Genomic DNA, 27,367 nt, shown 5'->3' with positions numbered 1-27,367 from the left:
AGTTGTGTGATAATAAGCAATATCCAAAAGTTACAGCTCACAGTCACACTTTTACTTAATAAAGATTGCAACAAGCTGTCACCGATGCCTTGCAGAGTCCCCCGCAAAGAAGTATCCCAAGTGGGTCCAATGTTGTCCCACTTGGGATACTTCTAACACCTACCTGCAGTATTTGGAAGACTTGAGAGACGTGACAAGGACATTATCTGGACATTTGCGGCGCAGGGTTTGAGACGGGGATTGAGATACGGCTGGAAGGAATTATACCCATGCAAGGCTAGCCGCCGTACGCTATATCTCTCCTAAGGAGGTTGTGTCTCTTCCCCCCCCCCCCTCCCCGCCACTCCGTCTCAGTTACATAGCCCCACCATGGATTCTTTGCGGGGGACTCTGCAAGGAATCGTTATATTCAAGTGCTGGTATGGAGTTCTATGGAGCTTGTTACAATTTTTATTAAGTAATAGTGTGACTGTGAGCTGTAACTTGGATACACTTGGATATTGCTTATTATCACAACTACTGCAGATGTGGATGATTTGAAACTATCCCCCCTTTTTTGTTTCTTACATTTTTTGGACTTTGAAAAATCTTTTTGGATGGTTTATGATCCACCTCCTTGAATCAATCCTATTTAAATATAGTGCTGCTATTTTAGCTAAATGTTTTTATTAATATAACACCGTTGCTTTTGCTATATATTTGTGTATGTATTATAGGTGGTTGTGATTTTATTTGACCGATCAATGTATTATAATTTATTTTATTAGTTATTAAAACTGCTTATGCCAATTTGTGAAGTGTATGAATAATTTCATGCCCTCTCTCTATCTCTATCTCTCTCTCTATCTCTATTTCTCTCTCTATGTATAATCAAGCGCAGCGGTATATTTCTAAATTTGTATTCGCTTCAACTGCAGTGCACTTACTGTAAAGAACACTTCCAATTAAAACCGGTCTTTTATTGTTTATAGACATCCTTGTGTCCAAGTTGTAACCCGTGGGATGAAAATAAGATTACAGATGTGGTAACCACTAATATATTAATAGGCTATATTCCATTGTAGCCTTAACTAGAGATGACAAAATAGGCTTCAGATGGAAACAAAGTTGTTGTCTTAGAAGCAGTACTATATTTCTGACCCACATTACTCTGATAATACAATATTTTTATTTATTTTTGTAGGTGTTGGAGAATTCAGTGTCTGGGAATTTTCGGGAAACCCCACATATTACTGCAGCTATGATTATTTTGCTGCAAATGATCCCACATCAGTTCACATTGTTGTTTTCAGCCTCGAAGAACCGTATGAAATTCAGTTAAATCAAGTGATCTTCTGGCTCAATTTTCTGAAATCCCTTGTTCCTGTGGAGGAGCCAATAGGTATGTAATCATTTTTATTTCCATTGCTTTCCTGCAAAAAATTGCACAGTTGTAGCAATCTGAAGGTAAGATCACTTAAATTATAATCAGCCCTTGGTTGAGAGTTAAAAACATTTATATTGTTGTGTTAGGACATATTCGATTTTATAATGAGTTATATAGGCCTGTCTAGTCTTCTTCCCACAAGCAGCAGTGCTTTTCTTAAAGCTGCAATAGCACCTAAAGGGTGAACATTTGTGTTCACCACTTTATAATGACTGCAGAACATGCATGTGAATGAGAGGACCAATGAAAAGCCAAGGTGTCTGCGATTGCCGCATCTTATCGATCCTCCTGCCCATGATCACTCCACCCCCCTCTCCAAAAACAGTATCTGTTTTTATCCAGGCCTGAAAGCCTAACCACAGAGACCTGGGGAAAAAAAAGACTTCACAGAGCAAATCTTAGGCTCTGGCAATGAGGTTGAACTATAATGCTCTCTACGTGTAAAAGTAATTATTACAATATTGTCTAGTAGTTCCTCAGTTGCTACAATTGCAGATTTAATTTGTCCTTTATACTACTATAATGCTGTCTTAAGGCCCCCACACACCTACCAACAGGGGCTGGCTGGCAACTTTTAGCCTGGGGGGCAAATGCATGCAGGCGGCCCTGGCAGAGGAGTAGTGTGTAGCCAGGGTGCCCGAAAAACGTGCGTGCTACGGCGCCGCCCCCCCTCCTCAAGTGTTCCAGGGAGGGGGCGGGTCCATATGGGATTAATGAAAGGTAAAAATAAAGATATGGGGCAGCCCCTTGTCGTAGTGCCCATATGCAGTGCCCCTGTGTGCCACAGGAGAGAACACTCTTATGCAGGCCTCCAGTAGTGCCCCCAGTAGTGATCCCCCCCTATGCAGTGCCCCTTGTGCCCCCAGTAGTAGTAGTCCCCCACCCCCCTTTGTAGTGCCCCCACTAGTATTAATGCCCCCCTTTGTAGTGCCCCCAGTAGTGGTCTCCTCATTGTAGTACCAGACCCCCCCCCCCGTAGACACACGGAATATAAAAAACAAAATAAAAAAAAAACACCTGAATCCCCGCTCCCGCCGCCGCCATCTGCTCCTCCGTCTGTCCTCCCGGGCCGGGCGGCTCTGCATTATGGGAGAGACGACATATGCCCACTGCGGGAGCCGGAAGATGGAGCGGCTCCTGCAGTGGGCACTGTAGCAGCTAATGAGAGTCTGACACTCTCATTGGCTGCTGTTCAAAACAAACGCACAGCTGCCGGAGCCGGCGGCTGTGTGTTTGTCACTTGTGTAGCGCTGACCGAACTCCGTCCGGTCAGAGCTACACACGCGGTGCAGTCTGTGTCACAGTGACACAGACGGCCCGCGGCCCGCATGACGCTGCGGCCCGGGGGGCACATGGCACCCTGGCCCCGCCCGCCACTGCCTACCGACAGGTTGCACGATTCTGAGATCGGATCGGAAACATCCTCCGCTCGATGTTCTGTAATCCATTTAGGATTGGTGAAATTCTCCATGTTAAATTTCACCGATTTGCAAATCACGGTTATATTTTGATAGTGATCTGCAAATCAGTGAATTCCAACATGTTGGATTTCACCGATCCTGCAACCCGGGATCTCTAGATCGCTGCGATCTGATGCTGGTGTATTGGTGCCAGAGCCGTAACTACACTTTATGGTGCCCTGTGCCAGAGAGAGCATTGGTGTCCCCATTTTTTAAATAGGGACCCAAGATAGTGCACCTGAAAAAGGGCCAGGTAAGAGATAGGGGAGGCCAGGAGATGCTGGGGATAAAAGAAGAGGAAGCTACAAGTGAGAATGATAATAAACAGGAAAATTGACAGGCCCAAACAGCGCCCCCTGCCTTGCGGTGCCCTGTGTCATGGCACTGGTAGCACTACCCTAGTTACGGCCCTAATTGGTGCCTTAAGTCTGTCTCACAAAAACAGGTGTTCCCAACATTCTTGGTAATGTGAGCCATACTATTGTACACAAGTCAACTTTTGTAGGTCATGATAGTGTTTAAATGTTGTTATAAATAAATCTGGATTGGGAATAATTGTGTAACTTACAATATAAATATAGCTCATGTAATATTATTTGTATTTATTCTTTCATTCTTTACTGCTCAATTTTGGTAACAGCCTTTTATACAGATGCTAAATATATTGACATAGAATATCACTGGTTACATACATGTAAGAAACATTTCCAAAATACGCACATCTCTCAAGTTCATACACTGGTCATCTCCCGCATCAACTGTTGCATTAGCCTCTCCCTAATTATAAAGGTGTGTGTGGGAGCATGGCAGCAGCCACAGTATTGCTCGGAAGGCTACATTAGAGGCACAACTTTCACCCCCCCCCCCCATCAAATGGTTTTACACGAAGCATCTAAACTGATTTTCCTTGCAAAGCATTCTTTTACTATGTCTCCGCTCTGTCAGTCCCTTTTAGTTTACAAATCCAGTTTAAAATCAGTTTATTAAAATACAGGGTCATCATTAAATCTACACATACATCTCTTAACTTGTCTCAAAATATCTCCTGACTTGACTGCTCTGCTCTGGGCCTGATCTGCCTCTCTCACCCACGCTCATCACCTCCTTCCAGTCCATGTCACAAGATGTTTTCAGACTGCGCCCACTTAGTGGCATACCCTCCCATGCACAACAAGACTTTTTCTAGCCTCCAAACCTTAAACTGTTTGCTGAAAACCTCTTCAGGTAACCGTATCAATTTCCAGAACCATACATTTAACCTCTACCTGTTTATCACCCTTCTATTCATTCTACATAATTTTCACCTATATACACAGCTCACAAAACTTACATGTGTTCTATTTCTCTACTCATATTACCCTCGGTCCCCAGATCACCATTACTGTGTGTCTGGATCATGTAGACCACCAGGGCCGTAGCTAGAAGTGGGTGTGCGATGCCACCACCCAGGGCACAGGGCTTAGGTTGCAGCACTATTGTTGCCCTGTGACACTGTAATTGGCATGCAATGTGCCTGGATTGGCACCCTGTAGCCTAGAGAGCTGTCACCGGGAGTGTATCTTGCATTCTTCAGGCACTAACCATCTGCCTAGTCCCATGACAAGTTGTTTTTAAAAGCAATGAAGTTAATTTGTTTAACAGCGCATGTCTGCAATCCTCTGATTATTCACTGAGGAGAAGGGAGCTTAAAGCAAGTTTTGCCCTAAAGGTGGAATTTCTCTGGGGATTACTATGTATGTTTATTCACATGGGCATTTATTATATAAGTACTCATCTTGTTCAAGCTAAATTTTCAAGCATGGTACTTTTAGTAACTGTCTGAAAACTGCAAATCACATGTAATGGATTTAATGACATATTGAAAGTCCTGATGAATAGCCCCAGATGGTGCTCCCAAAACTATTCAATTCGCGATGTTTGGTCCGACTAAAGGATTCCTTTTCACACCCTCCTGAGCAGCTATTTTCCGGCTTAGCGCTGGCACTTTAGTCAGAGAATGCCCGTTCTCGCAACTAAACACCCAGGTTAATTCGCGAGAACGGACATTCTCCGACTTAACAGCGCGCTGAATTACATCCCTCGTGGGGCTATTCATCATCACTTTGAATTTAATCGCGGCCATTGTGTTTCTTATCATTTAGTTTTTAATTTGGCCGAAATTTCCAGTTAGAGACATTTAGATAACTTTTTTATAGCCTTCCCCGCTGTGTACCAGTCATTTCTTTATTTGCAGGTACTCAGCCAGCTGCTTACATTGTTATTGCGAGCAGTCACCATATCATGGGGGACGGGAGGGGTCAGAGTGTTTACTGAACTATGGAATTGTCTTCACCTGGCTTAATTAAAGTTCTAATAAGTCAATCATGTTTTGTGTCTATGAAATCCTAAATAATTACATCTTAATTAATCTTACATCATGGAGATAAATCACTACAGTTGAGTGCATTGTGCCATTGCCTCTATTATTCTGTGCAGGTGGTAATTTCACAGCGAGGTAATTGTGAGATATGAAGAACATCCAGTCCTTGAGAAAGCCTCTTTGTTCTGTAGTATGATGTGCAGCAGTTATTCGCTTCCACTCACTAAATTAGAAATGTAGATTGCCATAGTCTTATGGTGATTCACAGAAAATGTGATAGAACTGAAAGATCTTCCAACAAAGAGTGGTTTGGGAATTTGGTATGTTTGTCATTTCAGAGTCCCCTCCGCCAAAGGACAGGATTTAACATTTTCAGTGCTGCTGGTTTCCCAGGAAATCTGTTACAGAAAGATTTGTTACAGTACAAAAGTCTCACAGAGAACTCATTTAGATACTTAATGGAGACTGAGCTATATATACACAAAGTAAAAATGACTGTCCTACATTTTCATGGTGATTGACATGGTAATGAGGCCATCTAGTTTACTTTATTTAGCTGCACGAAACACTTCTAATCATCCAATGCACAGCAGCAGATGTCCCTGTCTTGCCACAAGCTACCACATGAGGTCACTTAGCATAGGTTCTGGACTTCTACTTCCAGGACTAATCCTGATTTTCTACACCATAAGATCACTTTCTCAGCTTATGTTTTACAAGTGTAATGAAATCTCTGAGCTGGCTTAGCAGTGTATATCCAATAAATCCCATCCCAAGAAGCTGTTTTCCACTCCTATTCTGGGGCAGTATTTAATGCAGAACATTTCAAAGTACCCACCAGGAAAGGTACTTGCAGTACTTACAGGATTCTTTGAATATTTACAAATACAGTCAGGTGCATAAATATTGGGACATTGTCAGAATTTTCATATTTTGGCCTCTATTCACCACCACAATTGCTTTGAAATGAAACAAACAAGATGTGCTTTAACTGCAGACTTTCAGATTTAATTTGAGGGTAATTACATCCAAATAATTTGAACGGTGTAGGAATTACAACAGTTTCTATATGTGCCTCCCACTTTTTAAGGGGCCAAAAGTAATGGGACTATCAACTCAAAAGCTATTTCATGGACAGGTGTGGGCTATTCCCTCGTTATTTCAATATCAATTAAGCAGGTAAAAGGTCTGGAGTTGATTCTAGGTGTGACATTTGCATTTGGAATCACTTGCTGTCGACTCCCAGTGACAGCTCTTTGGATCTCATATTATCAGTGAAGTAAGCCATCATTAGGCTGAGAAATCAAAACAAACCCATCAGAGACATAGCAAAAACATTGTGTGGCCAAATCAACTGTTTGGAACATTCTTAAAAAGAAAGAACGCACCGGAGAGCTCAGCAACACCAAAAGACCCAGAAAACCACAGAAAACAACTGTGGTGGATGACAGAATAATTATTTCCCTGGTGAAGAAAACAGGAAGACCAGATTAGAGTTTGCCAAACAACATCTAAAAAAGCCATTACAGTTCTGGAACAACATCCTATAGACAGATGAGACAAAGATCAACTTGTACCAGAGTGATGGGAAGAGAAGAGTATGGAGAAGGAAAGGAACTGCTCATGATCCAAAACATACCACCTCATCAGTGAAGCATGGTGGTGGTAGTGTCATGGTGTGGGCATGTATGGCTGCCAATGGAACTGGTTCCCTTGTATTTATTGATGATGTGACTGATGACAAAAGCAGCAGAATGAATTCTGAAGTGTTTCGGGCAATATTATATGCTCATATTCAGTCAAATGCTTCAGAACTCATTGGACGGCACTTCACAGTGCAGATGGACAATGACCCGAAGCATACTGCAAAAGCAACCAAAGAGTTTTTTAAGGCTAAAAAGTGGAATGTTATGCAATGGCCAAGTCAATCCCCTGACCTGAATCTGATTGAGCATGCATTTCACTTGATGAAGACAAAACTGAAGGGAAAATGCCCCAAGAACAAGCAGGAACTGAAGACATTTGCAGTAGAGGCCTGGCAGAGCATCACCAGGGATGAAACCCAGCGTCTGGTGATGTCTATGTGTTCCAGACTTCAGGCTGTAATTGCCTGCAAAGGATTTGCAACAAAGTATTAAAAAGTGAAAGTTAGATTTAGGATTGTTTAGTTTGTCCCATTACTTTTGACCCCTTAAAAAGTGGGAGGCACATATAGAAACCTTTGTAATTCCTACACCGTTCACCTGATTTGGATGTAATTACCCTCAAATTAAATCTGAAAGCCTGCAGTTAAAGCACATCTTGTTTGTTTCATCTCAAAGCCATTGTGGAGGTGAATAGAGGCCAAAATATGAAAATTCTGTCAATGTCCCAATATTTATGCACCTGACTGTATAACATACTGTAGTTAGTAATCCTTGAGGTACTGCAGTGTGCTTAATTGGGGATTTTACAAAGAAATTAATTCCGGATACTTTTTTTTTATACTTACATAGTCAAAGTCTCAAGAGTAGTTTAGAGAAAATATTATTTTCAGTACACAGCAAAAAAAAAAAAAGTCTTACTGTCAAATGGATTGTCAGCATTTTTATGGTGCAGCCAGCACATTAATAATGTGTCCTGTGTATTCACATAATTGTATTGACAGTGGTTTATAAGTGGGGAGAAAAAAGAAAAAAGCAAAAAGAATAGTTTTGAGGTAAATATGTAGCAGTGAACTTCACACAAAAGGGATTCATTCAAACAACATATACTTTTGTGAAATTTTTGCTCTCACATTTTACCTCTGAAATGACTTTACAGTTATATAACATACTACTTATTCAAGTTGTTTTTTTTTTTATTATCAAGTATTTAAGTATACTACAGATAACGTTGACATTTAAGTCTACTAAATCATTTTTACATATTTTATGATGAGATCATTGCATTTCACTGTAAGTATGTAGTATAAACAAAATAACTGATATAATTACTGAAACGCATCATGAAGATTACAGTCATTATTACTGTCAGTCACCTGTGACCTTGAGTGATCCATATTGGTGTGGAGGCAGATTGATACAATTGGATGGATGTAGAACAGCTTGTGACTTGTCTTCATGTTATATTATAGCTTATGGTGGAAAGCTGAAGAATCTTCTGCCTGTAGTCCTGGTTGCCACTCATGCGGACATTGTGAACCTCCCTCGACCCGCTGGAGGAGAATTTGGATATGACAAAGCTGTGTCGCTGCTAAAAGAAATTAGAAATAGGTAATTTTCATACATTGCTGATTACTCCAATTCCCCATTCCCCCTCTCTGACCATCACCTTCTCTCTTTTAAACTATCCCTTTCTCCTTACCCTCCTCTACCTCCTAAAGCCACCATCACTAAGCCTAACATTGGGGCTATCGACACCATTTCCTTTTCTTCCCTGCTTGACTCGCCTCTCTCCCCTATCCTCTCTTGGCATTCCAAATGCACCAGATATCTGCAAAAGTGTTCACGAACCGCCGAGTGACAGTGGAGAAGATCACGCTCTAAGGCAGGTTTTCTCCATTTCAAATGTATGCTCTCATTCTACAGTGCTGCCCTTTCACTCTATAAACAGTCATATTTCAAGAACCTCAAATCCCCAGTGTCTCTTCACCACCTTCAACTCCCTCCTCTGCCCACCCCCTCTTCATCTCCCCTCCTCGCTCTCTGCCCTTGACTTTGCTACCTACTTTACATCTAAAACTGATTCCATGTGTCAGGACATCATATCCAACCAGTCCCCCAGCTCTTCACCTCCTCCTTTCCTGGATTACCCCTCCCCATCCATTTTGCCAACTCTGACATCCTTCTCCCCTGTATCTGGAGAGAAAGTCATGGCCCTCATCTGGGCCTCCCCCCTTGACCCTATCCCCTCCTGTCTCCTCCGCTACCTCTCTCCTTCTGCCTGCTCCCAACTTGCCCACATCTTTAATCTCTCCCTCTCATCAGACACTGTCCCTTCTGCGTTCAAGCATGCCGTGGTCTCCCCCATTCATAAAAAACTACCCTTGATCCTAACATTCTCTCTAACTAGCGTCCCATCTCTCTTCTCCCTTTTGCCTCCAGACTCCTTGAGCGTATTGTTTACAACCACTTTACCTCTTTTCTTTCTTCTCACTCCCTCCTTGACCCTTTTCAGTCTGGATTCCGTTCTCTCCACTACACTGAAATTGCCCTCACGAAAGTCAGCAATGACCTTGCTGCCAAATCCAAGGGCCACTACTCTGCTCATTCTCCTTGACCTATCTGCTGCTTTTGACACTGTGGACCACCCTCTCCTGCTGCAAATCCTTCACTCCCTTGGTCTACATCATTGATGGGGAACCTCAGGCCCGGGGGCCGTATAAGGCCCCCGGAATCATTTTGTCTGGCCCTCTGAGCCTTTTTTATGCTAGCCTCATCTGGGTAGCATGGTGCATAGAATGACACCCTGCAGCCAGAATCTATGCAGCAGTGTCATCTGGAGCATCCTTAGGATGCTTCAGATTGTCACACCGCTGCCCTTACAGCTCCTAGGAGCATCCTCACGATGCTCCGGGCATTGCTGTATTCACTGGCGATTGTGGCTCCGTCCCCGTGTGACATCACATGGAGAGGGCATGGCCTGCACCGGGCCCGCGAATAATGATATATATATATGTATATATATATATATATATATATATATGTGTATATATATATGTATATATATATCTCAAAATGGCCCTCGGACGAAAAAAATTCCCCACCCCCCCTGGTCTACGTGATATTGCCCTCTCCTGGCTATCCTCCTACATCTCTGACCGATCCTTCTCTGTTTCCTCTCATGACTTCTCTCCCCCCACAGCCTCTTACAGTAGGTGTACCCAAAGGTTCTGTTGTTGGAACTCACCTATTCTCTTATTACCAGTTATTTATATAGCGCACACATATTCCGCAGTGCTTTACAGAGAATATTTGGCCATTCACATCAGTCCCTGTCCCAGTGGAGCTTACACTCTATATTCCCTATCACATACACACACACACACCCTAGGGGTAATTTTGTTAGGAGCCAATTAACCTACCAGTATATTTTTGGAGTGTGGGAGGAAACCGGAGTACCCGGAGGAAACCCACGCAAGCACAGGGAGAATATACAAACTCCACACAGTTAGGTCCGTAGTGGGTATCGAACCAGCGACCTCAGTGCTGTGAGGCAGTAACGCTAACCATTACACCGTCTGTGCTGATGATACTCAGATCTACCTTTCCTCACCTGAATTCTCCCCCTCTCTACTGACTCGTATCTCCAACTGTTTCTCTGCTGTCTCTTCCTGGATGTCCCAGCGATTTCCTAAACTTAACATGTCTAACACTCAGCTGATCATATTCCCACCCTCCCACATAATCTCACTTCCCACTATTTCTTTATCAATTGATGGCACAACTATCTCATCTAGCCCCATTGTGCGCTGTCTTGGAGTTATCCTGGACTCCTCCCCTCCTTCAAGCCACATAATCAGAACCTCTCGCAGTCCTGTCGTTTCCATGTCAAAAATATTTCCAAGATCAAACCCTATCTCACCCAGGATGCCACTAAAACCATCATACACTCGCTGGTCATCTCCAGACTGGACTACTGTAACCTCCTTCTACTGGCCTCCCCATATCCCATCTCTCTCCTCCCCAGTTTGTCCTCAATGCTGCTGCTCGGCTCATCTTCCTCTCCAAACGCTCTACATCTGCCTCCCCTCTCCTACAAGCCCTCCACTGGCTCCCCTTCCCTTTCAGAAACCAACTCGAGGTTCTTTCACAAAGCCCTCACCCAATCTTCTCCGAGTTACATCTCTGATCTCATCTCCCTTCACTCTCCTGTCTTCTTTTTTCGCTCAACTAATGCACGCCGCCTTTCATGCCAACTGAATACTTCCTCCCTCTCCCGCGCTTTTTTCCTGTGCAGCTCCCTTCCTTTGTTACTCTCTTCCACTCCCCATCAGACTCTCCACCTCTCTACAATCATTCAAACGGGCTCTCAAGACCCACTACTTCATTAAAGCCTTCCAGCTCTCACCCTAACTTGCTGCTACATGTTCCTTCTTCCCCGTCTGCCCCATCTGTGTCACACGTGTTTGTCGCCCCTCCCTTTTAGAATGTAAGCTCTTATGAGCAGGGCCCTCTACCCTTCTCCCCATTTTACTTTCATCTTCTTCTTGCTCCCCATTAGGGCACCTAACACTTGGTTGCTTATGTGGGTGTTATGGTTGCTAATGTAGCTAAGTATATTATCCATGTCCTTGTCCTGTATTCTACGTATTGTACTGTAAGCCCACTCAACCAATAATGACACCAGCAACTGTGTGGGCACCCATATTTGAGAAAGGGAAGTCTGCTCTTTCAAATTATGTGGCCCAATAGTAGCTATTGTCTGGTAATTGCCCTTGATCATTAGACAATATTACCCTGCTCTACGGAAAGCAGAATTTTTCATATATGGGAGGGAGGGATCTACATGCTCTATTACGCTCCCATAATTACATCTGTAAATGTGGGGGATCTAAAGCCCATACCACTCCCATCTTGTGTCAAATAAAAAAGTGATCCCTCATTTAATGCGGTAGGTTGTCTAGTTTTTAAAATGTTAGGCCTTGTTGGGCTAACATATTGTTAGGAAGCTTTTGATTTTTTTTTTTTTGTCAAAACCTGCACATAGGGCCGAATTCAATACACTGCGCTGTTTGGGCAGCTAAATGATTTCTTCTCACACCCCCCTGGGGATGCGAGGAGAAATCCGACAAAAGTGGCAGGCGCGGAGCTGTTTGCCGGATTAGAGTGTCGCTAACAGCCGCGCGCCCAGCACTTTAGTCAGAGAATGCCGGTTACCGCGCCTTTAACACCCAGGTTAACTCGCAAGAACCGGCATTCTCTGACCAATTTCCAACAAGGCAAACAGCGCAGTGTATTAAATAGCTGTGGGAGCTCCCTCCCGTGGCTATTCATCATCGCACTGCATTGAGGGCCTGATTCAGAGCCGGACGCTCTGACAGAGCGCTCGCTCTGAATCAGGGCCGGCCCTCTGTTTTTTTTTAGCGGCCTCCCGGCCGCTCGCATAGCTGTGGGTGACCACCCACAGCTATAGCAAGCGGCCATCGGGCTTGCGACGAGACCCTTGTGGTAGGGTCTCGTTGCCGCAAGCCCAAGAGTGCTTTCGGCTCTAACAGAGACAAAAGCACTCCCACTGACATCACTGACATCATATGGGACAAGGGGGCGTGCTGTCACTCAACATCGACAGCACGCCCCCTTTGGTACGAGACCCGGTGCGACTGCTTGCCCGTCGCTATCCGGGTCTCGCGCATGCGCACGACGGAGCCAGCTCCGTCGTGCGCATGCGCACTGGGCCACCATCTGAATCATGCCCTGAATTCGGCCCATAGAATCCCGCAGTTTACTAGAGAGGTGGATTATTGGTGAAACAAGAACTACAAAGTTTTTCTTTGTGGTATTTATAAGACTGGGGAAAAAAATTCCGTTTGCTTTTTGTTTCCTTTTTTTGAAATTTCAATTAAAAAAACCTATTTTTTGGTAAATTTCATTAAAAAAAATTGACGTGTTAGAATGATCAAAAACACTAATGGTATTGTCTAAAAATGCAAAGTCTTCTGAAAAGTAGAGTATAATTTGTGTCCGTACCACATAAAAAAAGTAATTTATATTGGTGACGGAGTGCAAATGTGATAAAATACTAGGGTGAGAAAACCCTCAGCAGCCAAGGGGTTTATTGCTAAGCTCTGTTATACAGAGCCTTTGATATGTACTAATTTCACATAGTGGCTTTACTTGTTTTTAATTTGTTAAATTCATGTTATTCCATGTATTATAAATATTTTTAGAGTTGCATAGTTGCCATATTACTTTGCTTATAGATAATGTCTTACAGTAAAAATATGAGATATGGTAAGAACTTACCCTTGTTATCTCTATTTCTACGAAGTCCATAGGGTTCCACAGGATACCTTGGGGTATAGGTGTGACGTCAGTCGCAGGGCACCAAAGAGTTAAGCTTTCAGCCTCCCAGGATGCACTAGGTCCCCCTCCTATACCCCGCCCCCGAGCCAAGGCACCTCAGTTAGTTACCAAGCCATAGGCCGGAGGAGGAGAAGGAAGAGAGAGAACAAAGATCTGGACACATACAAGAATCACATTCTCACCAGAGGGAGACGGAAAACCGGTGACCAGAGCAAAGCCCATCTGCAGCACAGGTGCGACAGGGCGGGAGTCCTGTGGAACCCTATGGACTTCGTAGAAATAGAGATAACAAGGGTAAGTTCTTACCATATCTCATATTTTCTACTTCAGGGTCCATAGGGTATCCACAGGATACCTTGGGGATGTCCCAAAGCAGTATCCTTTAAGGGTGGGGACGCTCCTGTGCAGAAAGGAGAATCCGCCGCCCGAAGGAAGCATCCTGAGAGGCGAAGGTGTCAAACCTGTAATACCTCACGAAGGTATGGACAGAAGACCACGTAGCAGCCTTGCAGATCTGAACTGCCGAGGCACCACGTCGAGCTGCCCACGAAGGACCCACAGACCTAGTGGAATGAGCCTTCAGAGAAGGAGGGACCGGTAGGCCTTCATGAAGATAAGCTTCAGAAATAGCCATACGGATCCAGGCTGCCAAAGTTTGCTTTGAAGCAGGCCAACCCTTTTTACGGAAGCCAAAGAGGACAAACAAAGCGTCCGACTTCCTAAACGAAGAAGTGCGGTCAACATAAGTCCTTAAGGCCCGCACAACATCCAAAGAGGCCTCACCCACGGAAAGACCCGGTGAGTTAAAGGCCGGAACAACTATTTCCTCGTTAATATGAAACTGGGAAACAACTTTGGGAAGAAACTCGGGCCGAGTGCGGAGCACTGCCCTGTTCCCATAAAAAACCAAGAAAGGGGGTCTACAAGAAAGAGCCCCTAACTCAGAAACACGTCTGGCCGAAGCAATGGCCAGAAGGAAAACAGTCTTAGCTGTTAGCCATTTAAGATCCACTGAGCCCAGTGGTTCAAACGGCGGTCCTTGGAGAGCCCTCAGGACCACAGCCAAATCCCAAGGCGCCACAGGTGGAACAAAGGGCGGCTGAATGCGGAGAACACCCTGCATAAAGGTGCGCACATCCGGGATTGTAGCAATCCTACGGTGAAACCAGACAGATAGGGCCGAAACCTGTACCTTCAAAGAAGCAAGGCGAAGCCCATGATCTAGTCCCGCTTGCAGGAAGGCGAGAATCCGAGACAGACGAAACTCCCGCGGTGCATAACCTCTCGGTCGACACCACTGGAAGAACGTATGCCACACGCGATGGTATATCCTCGCGGAAGACGGTTTCCGAGCTCGTAACATGGTACGCACCACAGAGCTGGAAAACCCCCGGGACCTCAGCATGGCCGTCTCAACAGCCACGCCGTCAAAGACAGCCGAGTTAGGTCCGGGTGAAGGCAAGGACCCTGAGACAGAAGGTCCGGTCGTAGCGGCAACCGCAGAGGAATGTCCACGGACAGACCCTGAAGGTCTGAGAACCAGTGCCGTCTGGGCCACGCGGGAGCTATCAACAGGAGCGTCCCTCCTTCCTGTTTGAATTTCCGGATTACCCGTGGAAGAAGGGAGACCAGAGGGAACAGGTATGCGAACCGGAACGTCCACCGGACGGACAGAGCATCCACCAGAGACGCCCCTTCGTCTCTTGTGCGAGACCCGTACACCGGCAACTTGTTGTTGTGCCGGGACGCCATGAGGTCGATTTCTGGAAGACCCCACCTGTCCACCAGTAGTTGAAAAACGTCCGGGTGCAGGGACCATTCCCCCGGATGAACGTCCTGGCGACTTAGAAAGTCCGCCTCCCAATTGAGCACTCCCGGGATGAAAACCGCTGATATGGCCGGAAGATTGCGCTCCGCCCAAACCAGGATCCGAGAGACCTCTACGAGAGCCGCCCGACTGCGAGTTCCTCCTTGCCTGTTTATGTAGGCCACGGTGGTAGCGTTGTCCGACTGGACCTGCACCGGGCGACCCTGGAGAAACCGCTGTGCCTGCTGGAGAGCATTGAAGACCGCACGGAGTTCCAAGATATTTATTGGAAGCTCCGCTTCTGTCGGCGTCCACCTGCCCTGGAACAAGTGTGGACCCGAAACTGCTCCCCAGCCCCGAAGACTGGCGTCCGTTGTCAACAGGACCCAATTTGGAACCCAGAACGGACGTCCCTTGTTGAGGTGGGTCGTCTGTAACCACCACGTAAGGGACAGGCGAACCTCCTGGGTGAGCACAATCGTCTGGGACTTCAGAGACTGAGTCAGCCCGTTCCACTTGGACAGGATCAGGTGCTGCAGAGGTCTGGAGTGAAACTGGGCGTATTCCACCATGTCGAACACCGACACCATGGAGCCCAGTAACCTCATCGCCGAGTGTAAGGACACCCGGCGGCTGTGCAGACAACTGCGCACCCTTGACTGTAAAGCAGAGATCTTGTCCTCCGTCACGAAGATCCTTTGCTGTCCCGAGTCCAATAAGGCTCCAAGATGCAGAATCCTCCGAGACGGGATTAGAGTGGACTTCTGCCAGTTGATTAGCCAGCCGTGCCGTTGCAGCAGTGCAATGGTCAGGTCCAAGTGGCGTAACAGGAGCTCTGGAGATCCTGCCACCAATAACAGGTCGTCCAAATACGGCAACATGCGGACTCCCTGCAGCCGCAGAGAAGCCGCCATGACCGCCATCACCTTGGTGAAAACACGTGGTGCTGTTGCCAGGCCAAAAGGTAACGCCCGAAACTGGAAGTGGTCGCTGCTGATTGCAAACCTGAGGAACTGTTGATGGCGCCAAAGAATAGGGACATGCAGGTAAGCGTCCTGTATGTCCAATGACACCAAGTAGTCCCCAGGTTCCAGCGCCAGAATGATGGACCGTAGGGTCTCCATCCGAAACTTCGGGACCCGCAAAGACTTGTTGAGTGCTTTGAGGTTGAGAATCGGACGATATGACCCATTGGGTTTCTGTACCAAAAATAGATTTGAATAGAAACCCTGGCCCCTCTGGGAGAATGGAACCGCCACTATAACTCCAGCCTGGAGCATAGTGTGCAATACCTTCCGCAGCTCCGTAGCCTTGTTCCGGTCTGATGGGAGACCCGTGGTGAAGAAGCGAGCCGGGGGTCTGTGCCGGAAGGAGAGGGCGTATCCGTGGGAAACCACCTCCAGAACCCAAGTGTCTGTCGTAGTAGTCGACCAACACTGGGCGAACTGTAGCAGGCGGCCTCCCACCCTGGGATCCCCCAAAGGGAGGCCCGGACCGTCAGGCCGCAGGCTTGCCATCTGGCTTGGGGGCCGGACGTCTGGTACTCCATGCCTGCTTCCGGGGCTTGACCGATTTCTTAGGGCCAGCCTGTCGAGGAAACGACTGTGGTTTGGGCCTGCCCTGGGCCCTAGATGACCGAAAGGACGATGGTCCCGAACCAGAAGGAGCAGCGGCCGACGGGAGACAGGCAGATTTGGCTGCCGCCAGCGTGGCCACAATCTTATCCAGATCCGGACCGAAGAGAACTTCTCCGGTAAACGGCAACGCTTCCAGACCTTTCTTGGAATCTGCGTCCGCCTTCCAGGATCGCAGCCACAAGGTGCGACGAGCAGCTACCGCTGCTGAAGAAATTCTAGACACCAGAGTACTAATGTCTAGAGCCGCCTCGTTGATGTAGGTGGCCGAATCACGGAGATTGCCAATCAACTCCGCCTGATCGGCCGGACAGTCGGATTCAAAAGAAGCCTCTAATGAATCCGCCCAGCGCTCCATCGCTCTGGCAACCCAGCAAATGGCCATAGCCGGCCGTGCTGCCCCCCCTGCAAGGGAATAAGCGGACTTCAGGCAGATTTCTACCTTGCGGTCCGTAGCATCCTTAAGGGAGGACATGGATGGCATCGGCAATGTGGCACTACGGACAAGACGGGTCACGTGAGAATCCACCTGTGGAGGGGATTCCCACTTCGCAAAATAATTATCCGCGAACGGATAAGCCACCGCCAGGCGTCTCTGCGGCTGGTATCTTTTGCCAGGTTGTTTCCACGCCTCCTCTAAATGGTCCACCAACTGACCCGAAAGAGGAAAGACTGTGGCATCGCCCTTCACATCTTTGAAAAAGGCATACTTAGATTTAGCCGCTGGGGGAACTTCGTCCTCAATCACCAAGGCTGTGCGGACCGCCCGAATAAGTCCAGGAATATATACTTTGGACTTAGCATCAGCGTCCTTAGTATGGAGAGGTTCCTGATCGTAAGGATCTAGAATCTCCCCATCATCAGACGTCCCTTCGTCATCCTCATAAGGAGCGGACAGAGACGCCACCGGCCTTTTATGAGACCGCATCACAGACTCCCCTTGCAACACATCCGACAAGTGCTGTACAGAACTCGTCAGGGAGTTAACCCACGCTGGCTCCTGAGAACCCGGGAGCGGGGAAATAGGGAGACTGTGGGGTACCACCAATTGTCGTGGGAACCCCTGCATGGGTGACGACACCACAGACTGCTGGGACAAACCCATCGGAGTAAACGCGGGCTGCGGAGCTAACTGGCCCACTAAAGCTGTTAACGCCTGAGCGAAACAAGCCCAGGGCGGCTCCTGTACCGGTGCTGTAACCGTAATAGGCCGCGCCATGGACAAACACTGCCGGCAAAGGCCCTCCGCGCTACCCTCCCCCTCCGCTAACGGTACTTTGCACGTGGTACACTGTAGCCGGAGGGGAAAATCACTTTCAGACATGATGGCACCACGTATGTGACCTCTCTCACCAATTAAGTATTAAATAGGCGAGAGACCACCCTGCAGCACCGCACCGCAAGGGCTTTAGCAGAAAGAACAGGGACAGTAATAAAGCTGACAGTTTAGAGAGAAAAGATTACAGGCAGCAGCGCTAGCACAGTCACATACAATGCAGAAAAATAACAATTCCTGCACTAACAGCGCTGATCACTCAACTACACAGACACAGGGCCTGGTAGGACACAGCGCTGCATACACAGACCTGACCACAGCGGAGGAGAGGTATGCGGGGGGACCCAGACCACGATGCTTCCTTCCAGCGCTTCCAGCAGCGTTCACCATGCGTTCTGGAGAAGATGGCCGCCGAGGAGCAGAGAGGAGGCTGGCCTGGGGGAGGAGCGCTGCCACAGGACCAGTCGGCAGCATGCAGAGAGGGCTGTGTGCAGCGGGGGAGGCGCCGGCTGTGAGACAGGGAAGGCGCGCTCCCCTGGCATGCATTTAACCCCTGGGACGCCGCAGCGCTACCGCTCTGCTGCGGTCCGCTGTCCCAGGGGGTAGTGGAAGCGCAGGTTGGTCGCCTGGCTCCACGCTGCAGCCAGTCCCCAGGGAGCCCCCTGCCTGGGGACTTAGGACCATGTGATCAGCGGGGACCCACCGCGGGACCCCGCTGCTTACCTCTGTCCCCCTTGAATCCGGCCATGGTCCGGAGCATCTGGGGTCACCGCTAGCTGTGACCCCAGACGCCCACCAGCATCCCCGGATCAGTACCGGCGTTCTGGTACCGGCGGGGTGTAGGGAAGACAGCATGGACGTCAGGACTGACTGTCCATGCTGTTCATCCAGTTGTGCAGCCACAGCTGCATGAAGAATAAGCTTCAGGGGCTCTTCTAGCCCCCACTCCAACAGGTGCACCCGACTCCGGCCGGGCACCAAACTAAACTGAGGTGCCTTGGCTCGGGGGCGGGGTATAGGAGGGGGACCTAGTGCATCCTGGGAGGCTGAAAGCTTAACTCTTTGGTGCCCTGCGACTGACGTCACACCTATACCCCAAGGTATCCTGTGGATACCCTATGGACCCTGAAGTAGAAAAAATGATTTCAATGTATTCTGTATACTTCGATATTTTCTTTCCAGTTGCAATTTTTTTAAGCCTAATTATGTATTTCAAAAGGAGCGCTGGCAAGTCAAGCCATACAGTATGTAATATACTAAATACTACTTAGTTAGCAGTTAGTAGTTTAATACTACACTTTTCATAGAATACCATTTTCTCACATGATTGAATAGTGTCCCACAGTACAGTTGTAGCAGCAGAGGCTGGAGAATACACAGACAAGTTGTCATCACCACAGCATTCAACTAACTTGTTTTTGTTGCTAAATGTGTAGTGTTTTGTGCTGGTTGACATGCCTTTCCTGAGTTGGTATCATGGCCTAATTCTATGTTAAAGTCACCATGTGTTAATAGACCCGTAAGAAAATACAGGCCAGTAATGAGGATCACCTTGTGTGACTCCCTTGTCATATACCTCCCAAGCAATGGAGTGATCTCATGCTGATTTATTGCTGTTTGGTTGCCCAGCGTGACCATTTATAAACAGAAGCGCTCTGCCCCTGGGGTGTTCTACTGTGTATGACCTTGCAGTTAGAAATCTTAGACACAATAACTAGATTTTATTACACTTTCCATGTGTGATCTATTTAAAATTCAAACAAGATTTCTGTATAGTGTGACAGGGCCTACTGCATACATGGAGTAAGCAGCCCACTTGTTGCAACACCATTGTTCTTATTGTATTTCCAGATACAACCACCTTCTACAGTATATGATGTGACAATTCCCACCTCTGTCTCCACCACTCCCATCCCATACTGTACATAGAAGTAGTTTGCTTTCATATGGGACATGTATTTATATGGTTGCGCCAAGGAATGTTCATGGCGGCCTGCTGTTTGTAAACCAGTTCTCTGTATTATCACATTTATCTACCTGCACCAAAAAAAACAGGGGGATTTAGTTGTACCTTTTTAGCACATATATAACTATGTACATATCACTATTTGAATACATGTATATCAGTGGTGCAAGCAGATACATTTGTATATACTCTGGGTGCGCTGAAGACAAGGCTACACCCCTCATGAGTACCACTTGGCACGTTTTCATTTCTCAGCACTCTTGGGGGGGCAAACCCTGCACTCAGTCACACACGAGTTGGCACAGTGCTAAACGGCAGGGGCCGGTATGGTGTACCGGCTACCAATTTCTTAGTGGTGCGTCGTTCCAGCACCTACCACCCTACTTTCACTACTGATGTACATACAAATTTTTATGTTTGCAGTTTTATATCACATTTGAAAACTTTGGGTTAATATTATTTAATCTCTATACAAATTGGAATAAATGTTATTTCTCTGCGTTATTAGGTTTGGTAACGATCTCCAGATTTCTGACAAGCTCTTTGTGTTGGATGCTGGAGCATCTGGTTCCAAGGATATGAAGCTTTTGCGCAATCACCTGCAGGAACTGAGGAGCCAGCTCATTTCTGTAAGTCTGTGGCTGTCTCTGAATATTTTTATTTTTTTTTGTAAGGTGTATACAAGTTTTATGGACTTCTATTGTTACTTGTTATGTCCTGTGGTTCTCATAGGGTGTATGGACATTATTGGCCCTGAAATTGCAAAAAAAGTTCAATGCTCTTTGCAAACAGCCATTTTTCCAGAACCACTAAAGGAAGCAATTGTTAGACCACTTCTTAAAAAACCTAATTTAGACCCCGACTGCATGACCAACTATAGACCGGTATCAAACCTTCCTTTTCTAGGAAAGGTCATTGATAAAGTGGTGGCAATGCAACTGGAAACCCACCTGTCTACCCATGTTATTTATGATCCATTCCAGTCAGGATTCAGGAGAAGACTTAGCACTGAAACAGGCCTGGTATGTGTGCTTAATGATCTTCTGATGGCAAGAGACAGAGGTGATTGTTCAATCTTAATCCTTCTGGATCTCGCTGCAGCATTTGATACTGTGGACCATGGGATTCTAATTGAGCGCCTGAAAAATTTCTGTGGACTTAATGGCACAGTCCTTAGATGGTTCAAATCATTTCTCACTGGCAGGTCACAGAGAGTTTATTCTGGAGTAAGCTCTTCATCACCAGTGTCACTTCCATGCGGTGTCCCCAAGGGTTCTATACTATCTCCCATGCTTTTTGCAGTATACATGCTACCATTGGGTGAAATAATCAGACATCATGGGCTGGTCTACCACTGCTATGCAGATGATACACAGCTGTACCTGTCCTTTGCTTCAGGTACAAAGGACCCAATAACAACCCTAAATGGCTGCCTAGCTGAGCTTCAGGAGTGGATGAGTGCCAGTTGGCTGCGACTGAACCCTGATAAAACAGAGGTTCTTATGATAGGTCACAGGACAGGGCTACAGCATAGCCAACCAACAGGACTTACGCTTGGGGGCTCAGAATTACAAAACACTGAACGTGTGCGGAATCTTGGTGTTGTCCTGGATAGTGGCCTGACACTTAAACATCAGGTATCAGCCACAATCAAATCCTCATTCTTTCATCTGAGGAACATAGCCAGATTCAAGCACTTAATTCCCTCAGAAGATCTGCCCAAAGTCATACATGCATTTATATCATCACTCCTAGACTACTGCAACGCCCTCTACCTCGGTCTCCCAGCAAAAGAATTACACCGCTTGCAGATGGTACAAAACGCAGCTGCCAGGCTATTAACCAACCAGCCCCGTTCCAGCCACATAACACCCATTCTCTACTCCCTTCAATGGCTGCCTGTCAGATGGCGAATTGCTTTCAAGATTGGATTAATAACTTACAGAGCCCTTCATGACCATGGCCCAGGGTACCTGAAGCAGCTTCTGATTCCTTACTGTCCCACTCGATTACTGCGATCGTTGACGAAGGACTATCAACAATACCTAGAATCTCACGGAATTCGTCTGGGGGTCGAGCTTTCAGTTTTGTGGCTCCAATCTTTTGGAACTCACTTCCCCGCACAGTTCGAGAGGCCTCCACTCTAGAATCCTTCAAAAATAGACTCAAGACTCACCTATTCACCCAAGCATTTCACTAATGTCCCTTGTTTAAGCTTATTTTGTATTTTGTACTGTAAATGTAAAGCACTTTGAGTCCTTTAGGAGAAAAGCGCTATATAAATAAAATTATTATTATTATTATTTATTTTCCTCTTTAATTGTTCTCTGCTCACGTGATTATCTGGAGTTGTTGGTGTTCAAATATCCTTAATATATGAATATTTTGCCCTGAAGTAGCATGCATGTTGGAAACCTCAATGAGCTGTCTGATCACATGAAGCAAGAAAAAAAAATTTACATGCAAATATTCATTATCGTGCCTTTATGCTGTAATCATGTTGCACCCTCTAGTGGTGATATAATTTTTTCAAGGGAAAATAGGACTGAACAGCTTAGCACTACACATCCAGAAATCTAGTGATACCTGTTCACAACAGTTATAATAAACTTGACAAAATACAGCATTCGAGCAATGATGATCATAGTAAATTGCATCCATTTATGTGCAAAGGTCATTCAACTGAGTATATGTCAATATTACTTTGTATGAATGGTGATCAGCGTCTGGTACTGGGTCTCTTCCGTGTAAAACACAGTCCCCACTGTATATCCATGATTGTACCTCTAGTATAACAGGACATACAGTTTGTAATGTTGATATAGGCAGGAGATGTAATTCTGCTTGTAGGTGTGTGGAGGATAAGAGGTTTTACTTTATACCCTTGTTTCAAACGGTCAGATTGTCATTTGTGTGCTGTACGTTGTCTGGTTTTTGTCCAAAGTCCAACAATATTTTTTTACTCTGTCTTTTGTAGAATTGCCCACTCATGACACCTTTATGTGAGAAAATAATTTCAGTCATGCCATCGTGGAGAAAGCAAAATGGCCCCAACCAATTGCTTTCATTCCAACAATTTGTCTATGATGTGCAGGAACAGCTGAATCCACTGGCGACTGAAGATGATGTCAGGAATCTAGCACAGCAACTGCACAGTATGGGAGAGGCAAGTAAAAGTCTCTGTCCCTTACCCTTCCAGCCTGGGAAATGAGCAGTTATATAATGCATGTAAAAATTATTATTATTATCCTTCATTTATATGGCACCACAAGGGTTCCACAGCGCCTCACAAAGTACATTAACAAATGAGCAAACTCATAAAACAGCGACTTACAGTACAAAACAATACAGAATAAGAACATAGTCTATAAACATTGCTGCAACGATCATAACACTCAAAAAAGCAGCAGGGCATCGGCAACCAAGTGTTAGGTGCCCTTGTGTAACACAGATGGGGTAGACAGGGAGGAAGGGGCATGTAGTAGCGGGTTAGGATGAGAGCTGGAAGGCTTTGATACAGTAGTTGGTCTTGAGAGCCCGTTTGAAGATTTGTAGAGAGGTGGAGAGTCTGATAGGGAGACGGAGAGAGTTCCAGAGGAAGGGAGCAGCACGGGCGAGATCTTGGAGGCAAGAGTGGGAGGAAGTAATCAGTAGGTAAGAGGTGGCATGCTTTTGTAGGAAAGGGAGGGAGATTAGTGTGATGTAGCTGAAGGTGTGGTGAAGTGATAGGGAGAGGAGGGTGGGTGCAGAGCTTAGTGGTGGGGTAGTAGGACCAGTGTGGGGGAGAAAAGAATGACAGAGGAGTAACGGGAGAGGAGAAGGAGGGAAACAGAGGGGAGGCATACAGATAGAGAAGGGGAGGAGACTAGGGGGTAAAGATAGATGGGGAATCAGGGGGCAGTATGAAGGATTAGGTAGGCACTGAGTAAAGGGAGAATTTGAAGAAAACATGGTCATGTTGTGGATAAGGTAAGAAGTTACTTGGCATTGGTACAAATAAGAATTTCGTTTTTAGTGAAAAAAGAGAGGCAGCACAAATAGTAGCAAGTGACGTAATGTCTTTGCAATGAACAGACAAGGCGTTCAGTGTCCTGGTTATGCAGGCAGCAGATATTTGTTGTGAAGAGGTGGTGAACTCACACTTGATGCTCCATAGGTGTCCATATGCAGTATTGATTGCAGTTTAGTTTTGTTTGATTAAATGTTCTCCTTATATTTTCCTTCGGTTTAACGCTGGTCTAATGCTGAAATTTTCCCTAAAATGTGTGCATAGAGCTAGTATAACAAATTAGGTCAAACAAAATATTTTGATTAAAATGTGGCCAACAATGCTCCTAATTTAACACCGCTTCTACACGGATGCATTATAAATAACATTTGTAGATTATACAAGCAGAAAGCTGTACGAATTCTTATTTTGTAATGCACTTTGACTTGATTTATCATTTAAAAAAAAAGTCTGTTTATAAAAACAGTTTCCACCTTAAAATATGTTTGTGCTTTTATGATGCATTAGTAATACGCTACTAGGAGAACATATATGTCCAGTAATATTAAAATACAACTTTTTGTTTTACATAGATCAACATCATGCAGAGTGAAACTGTCCAAGATGTGGTGCTTTTAGACCCAAGGTGGCTGTGTTCCAGTGTCCTTGGGAAACTGTTGTCTGTTGAGAACCCGAAAGCCCTTCACCATTATAGAGGGAGATACACCATGGAGGATATACAGCGCTTGGTCTCAGACAGCGATGTGGATGAACTTGTACAGATGTTAGATGCCATGGATATTTGTGCTAGAGACCTAAGCAGTGGGGCAATGGTGGATATCCCTGCTCTTATTAAAACCGATAATCTCCACAGGTCATGGACTGATGAAGAGGAGGACATCCTGATATATGGAGGTGTTAGAATTGTTCCTGTGGAACACCTTACTCCTTTCCCCTGTGGGATATTTCATAAAGTCCAAGTAAATCTCTGCCGGTGGATACACCAACAGAGCACTGAAGGCGATGCTGATATACGTTTGTGGGTAAATGGTTGTAAGCTAGCAAATAGAGGGGCTGAAGTTTTGGTGTTGCAGGTCAACAATGGTCAAGGAATTGAAGTTCATGTGAGAGGACTTGAAACTGAGAAAATTAAGTGTTGTTTACTTCAAGAATCTATTTGCAGTATCATTGATAACTTGTTTGCTACAACACTTCCAGGGCTTTTAACCGTAAAACATTACCTAAGTCCTCAGCAACTAAGGGAACACCATGAACCAGTAATGGTTTACCAACCAAGAGACTTTTTCCGAGCCCAAGCTCAAAAGGAGACTTCGCTGGCGAACACTATGGCTGGGTACAAGGAAAGCTTTAGCAGCATATTATGCTTTGGATGTCTGGAGATTTACTCCCAAGGTAGCCTAGGCATGGATCATCACATCTCTGATCTGAATATTCTGGTAAAAAGGAAACTAAGCCGACTTCTAGACTCTCCAGACCCGATGGGCAAAGATTGGTGTCTTCTAGCTATGAACTTGGGGCTACCAGAGTTAGTTGCCAAATACAATGCTAATGCTAGCAGTGCGACACAGAAAGATTTCCTCCAGAGTCCGGTCTGTGCTCTTCTGCAGGAACTTGGGAATGCTCCCGATAGCACTGTTGCAATTTTAATGTCAAAATTGAGGGAACTTGGGCGGCGAGACGCAGCAGATTTTTTACTCAAATCGTCCCCTGTGTTTAAAGTGAGTTTGGATGTCCACGGACAGGAAGCCTATGCAGCAAGCTGCAACAGTGGCACGTCCTACAATTCAATTAGTTCAGTAGTGTCGCGATGACTGAATGATTCATGAACTTCTAAACTGCAACTCATGAAAAGAGTTTAGTTCTTATAATAATCTATTCCTAAGGTATGCGTTTTAAGTCATTCATTTATAAGCATTCAATTTCCGAATGTTACTTGTCCTATAAACCTTGTACTTTGTGATATTTCTACTTTTAATAAGAATTTGCTGCCTTTTATCATAGATTTTTAAAGGCTCATACATTGAACTTTTCAATCCAGACTTCTATATGAATGTGCTGCTAATTTACTGCCACCTGGATAAAAGCTGTCCCTTTTATTTAAAAAAAAAATAATGATTATTTTATACATTTTAATAATGGTATAGCTATTCATTTGTATAAATAAGGCTCATACTTTCCACCATTATTTGCTTAAAATGAATATTCTGCTGTCTTAGTGGGTTTGAAGGCTAGCTGTGATTCCTCATTTGGGACAGAAGGTGCCTTGCTGGAGAAGGGGACAGATTGTAGTTGCAGTGTTGCCCTGAAATGTATTTAGCTTCATGCGCTCTACCTCCTCATCACTATCTGCATGATAATCATGACCAGCGTGTCGGTCTCCATGTAAATCACAAAACATCTTTCATTTTAAAACAGAGTTGTTAATACGTACTGTAGATCCTCAGTGCAGTGTGACTGTATGACTCAGGTACACACTTGATATTACCAATCAAGAGCATATGTGAAACTTACATGTCAAAAGTATTAGAGGCTTCACCCACTTGGATACTTCAGTGATTAAAAGTCATTTAGAACAGCTTTATTTTGCAGTTTGTTTGCGAGGCCTTCAAAATGCTCGGGGTTAAAGAAGAACATCAAATCTAATTCGGTTACAACATCTCAGGTATAGGTTCTTACAAGCTTCCATCTTTTATGTAAGACTTGTATCTAAAGGATTGCTGCAGCAAACACCTATTGCAATATTTATAGGCACAACAGGCATCTATTTATTGTCAATCTCAACAAGGGCGTGTTCATAGAATTCCTGTACTTGAAACACAAAAGCAAATCTATTTACCTTGCTGCCAATATCCAATGGATTACCTGTTTCAGTAGTGTACTTTCTTTTGGAGATGCACGCCAAGAATGGAATCTTTTATGTGTATATACAGGAATGACATTCCCATTTTTTAACTTTTTTGTTTGTAGAACTATTTTAAAACTTGTTTTTATATATGTACATATCTGTGAATAAATATGTTGCCTGTCGCACATTGTTTGATCTCGTGATAAGTTGCAGTAACAGAATCCATAGTGTGTGAATGTTGGAGTGAGTTTTATAGAGGCTAGTTTGGCCAAATTCACAGGTCAGTTCTGCTGAGATAATCTCTTGGCTGTATGTAAGTAATGGGCCAACAGCATCTATGCCAATGGGATTTTCCATTATGCCAGAGAATTATTTTTGTTCACAAATTGTCACATGCATATACAGAAATACCTGGCCATTTTGCCAGTAGTGCTGGCAATATCTGTGTGTGTATGGCTGTGACAGAGCAATTTAAACATGCTTGGGGTAAGCATAAGGATATCCTTACAAAGAACTAAGGAACAAATAGGGTTGCGCTTACCCAAAGGTAAAAAAAAAAAGTCGTCAGACTAGATGGGC

General features: G+C 45.3%; 1 protein-coding gene across 1 annotated transcript in view; it reads left to right on the top strand.

The window, feature by feature from the left end:
* DAPK1 (death associated protein kinase 1) overlaps positions 1-26,964 on the top strand; it is a 188,652-nt gene extending 161,688 nt beyond the window's left edge. The window contains exons 22-26 of the mRNA XM_088470085.1: positions 1,184-1,381; positions 8,361-8,499; positions 20,443-20,563; positions 22,912-23,100; positions 24,516-26,964. Of these exons, the coding sequence (XP_088326211.1) occupies positions 1,184-1,381; positions 8,361-8,499; positions 20,443-20,563; positions 22,912-23,100; positions 24,516-25,754 (1,886 nt within the window). The 3' untranslated portion in view covers positions 25,755-26,964. The remainder of the gene's footprint in view (positions 1-1,183; positions 1,382-8,360; positions 8,500-20,442; positions 20,564-22,911; positions 23,101-24,515) is intronic.
* Positions 26,965-27,367: the final 403 nt, after the last annotated feature.

Source organism: Taudactylus pleione, unplaced genomic scaffold, assembly GCF_031769625.1.
Source record: "Taudactylus pleione unplaced genomic scaffold, aTauple2 ptg000095l, whole genome shotgun sequence".
NCBI lineage: Eukaryota > Metazoa > Chordata > Amphibia > Anura > Myobatrachidae > Taudactylus > Taudactylus pleione.
The sequence above is the reverse complement of the archived record's forward strand: the minus strand, read 5'-3'. Positions and strand labels throughout refer to the sequence as shown.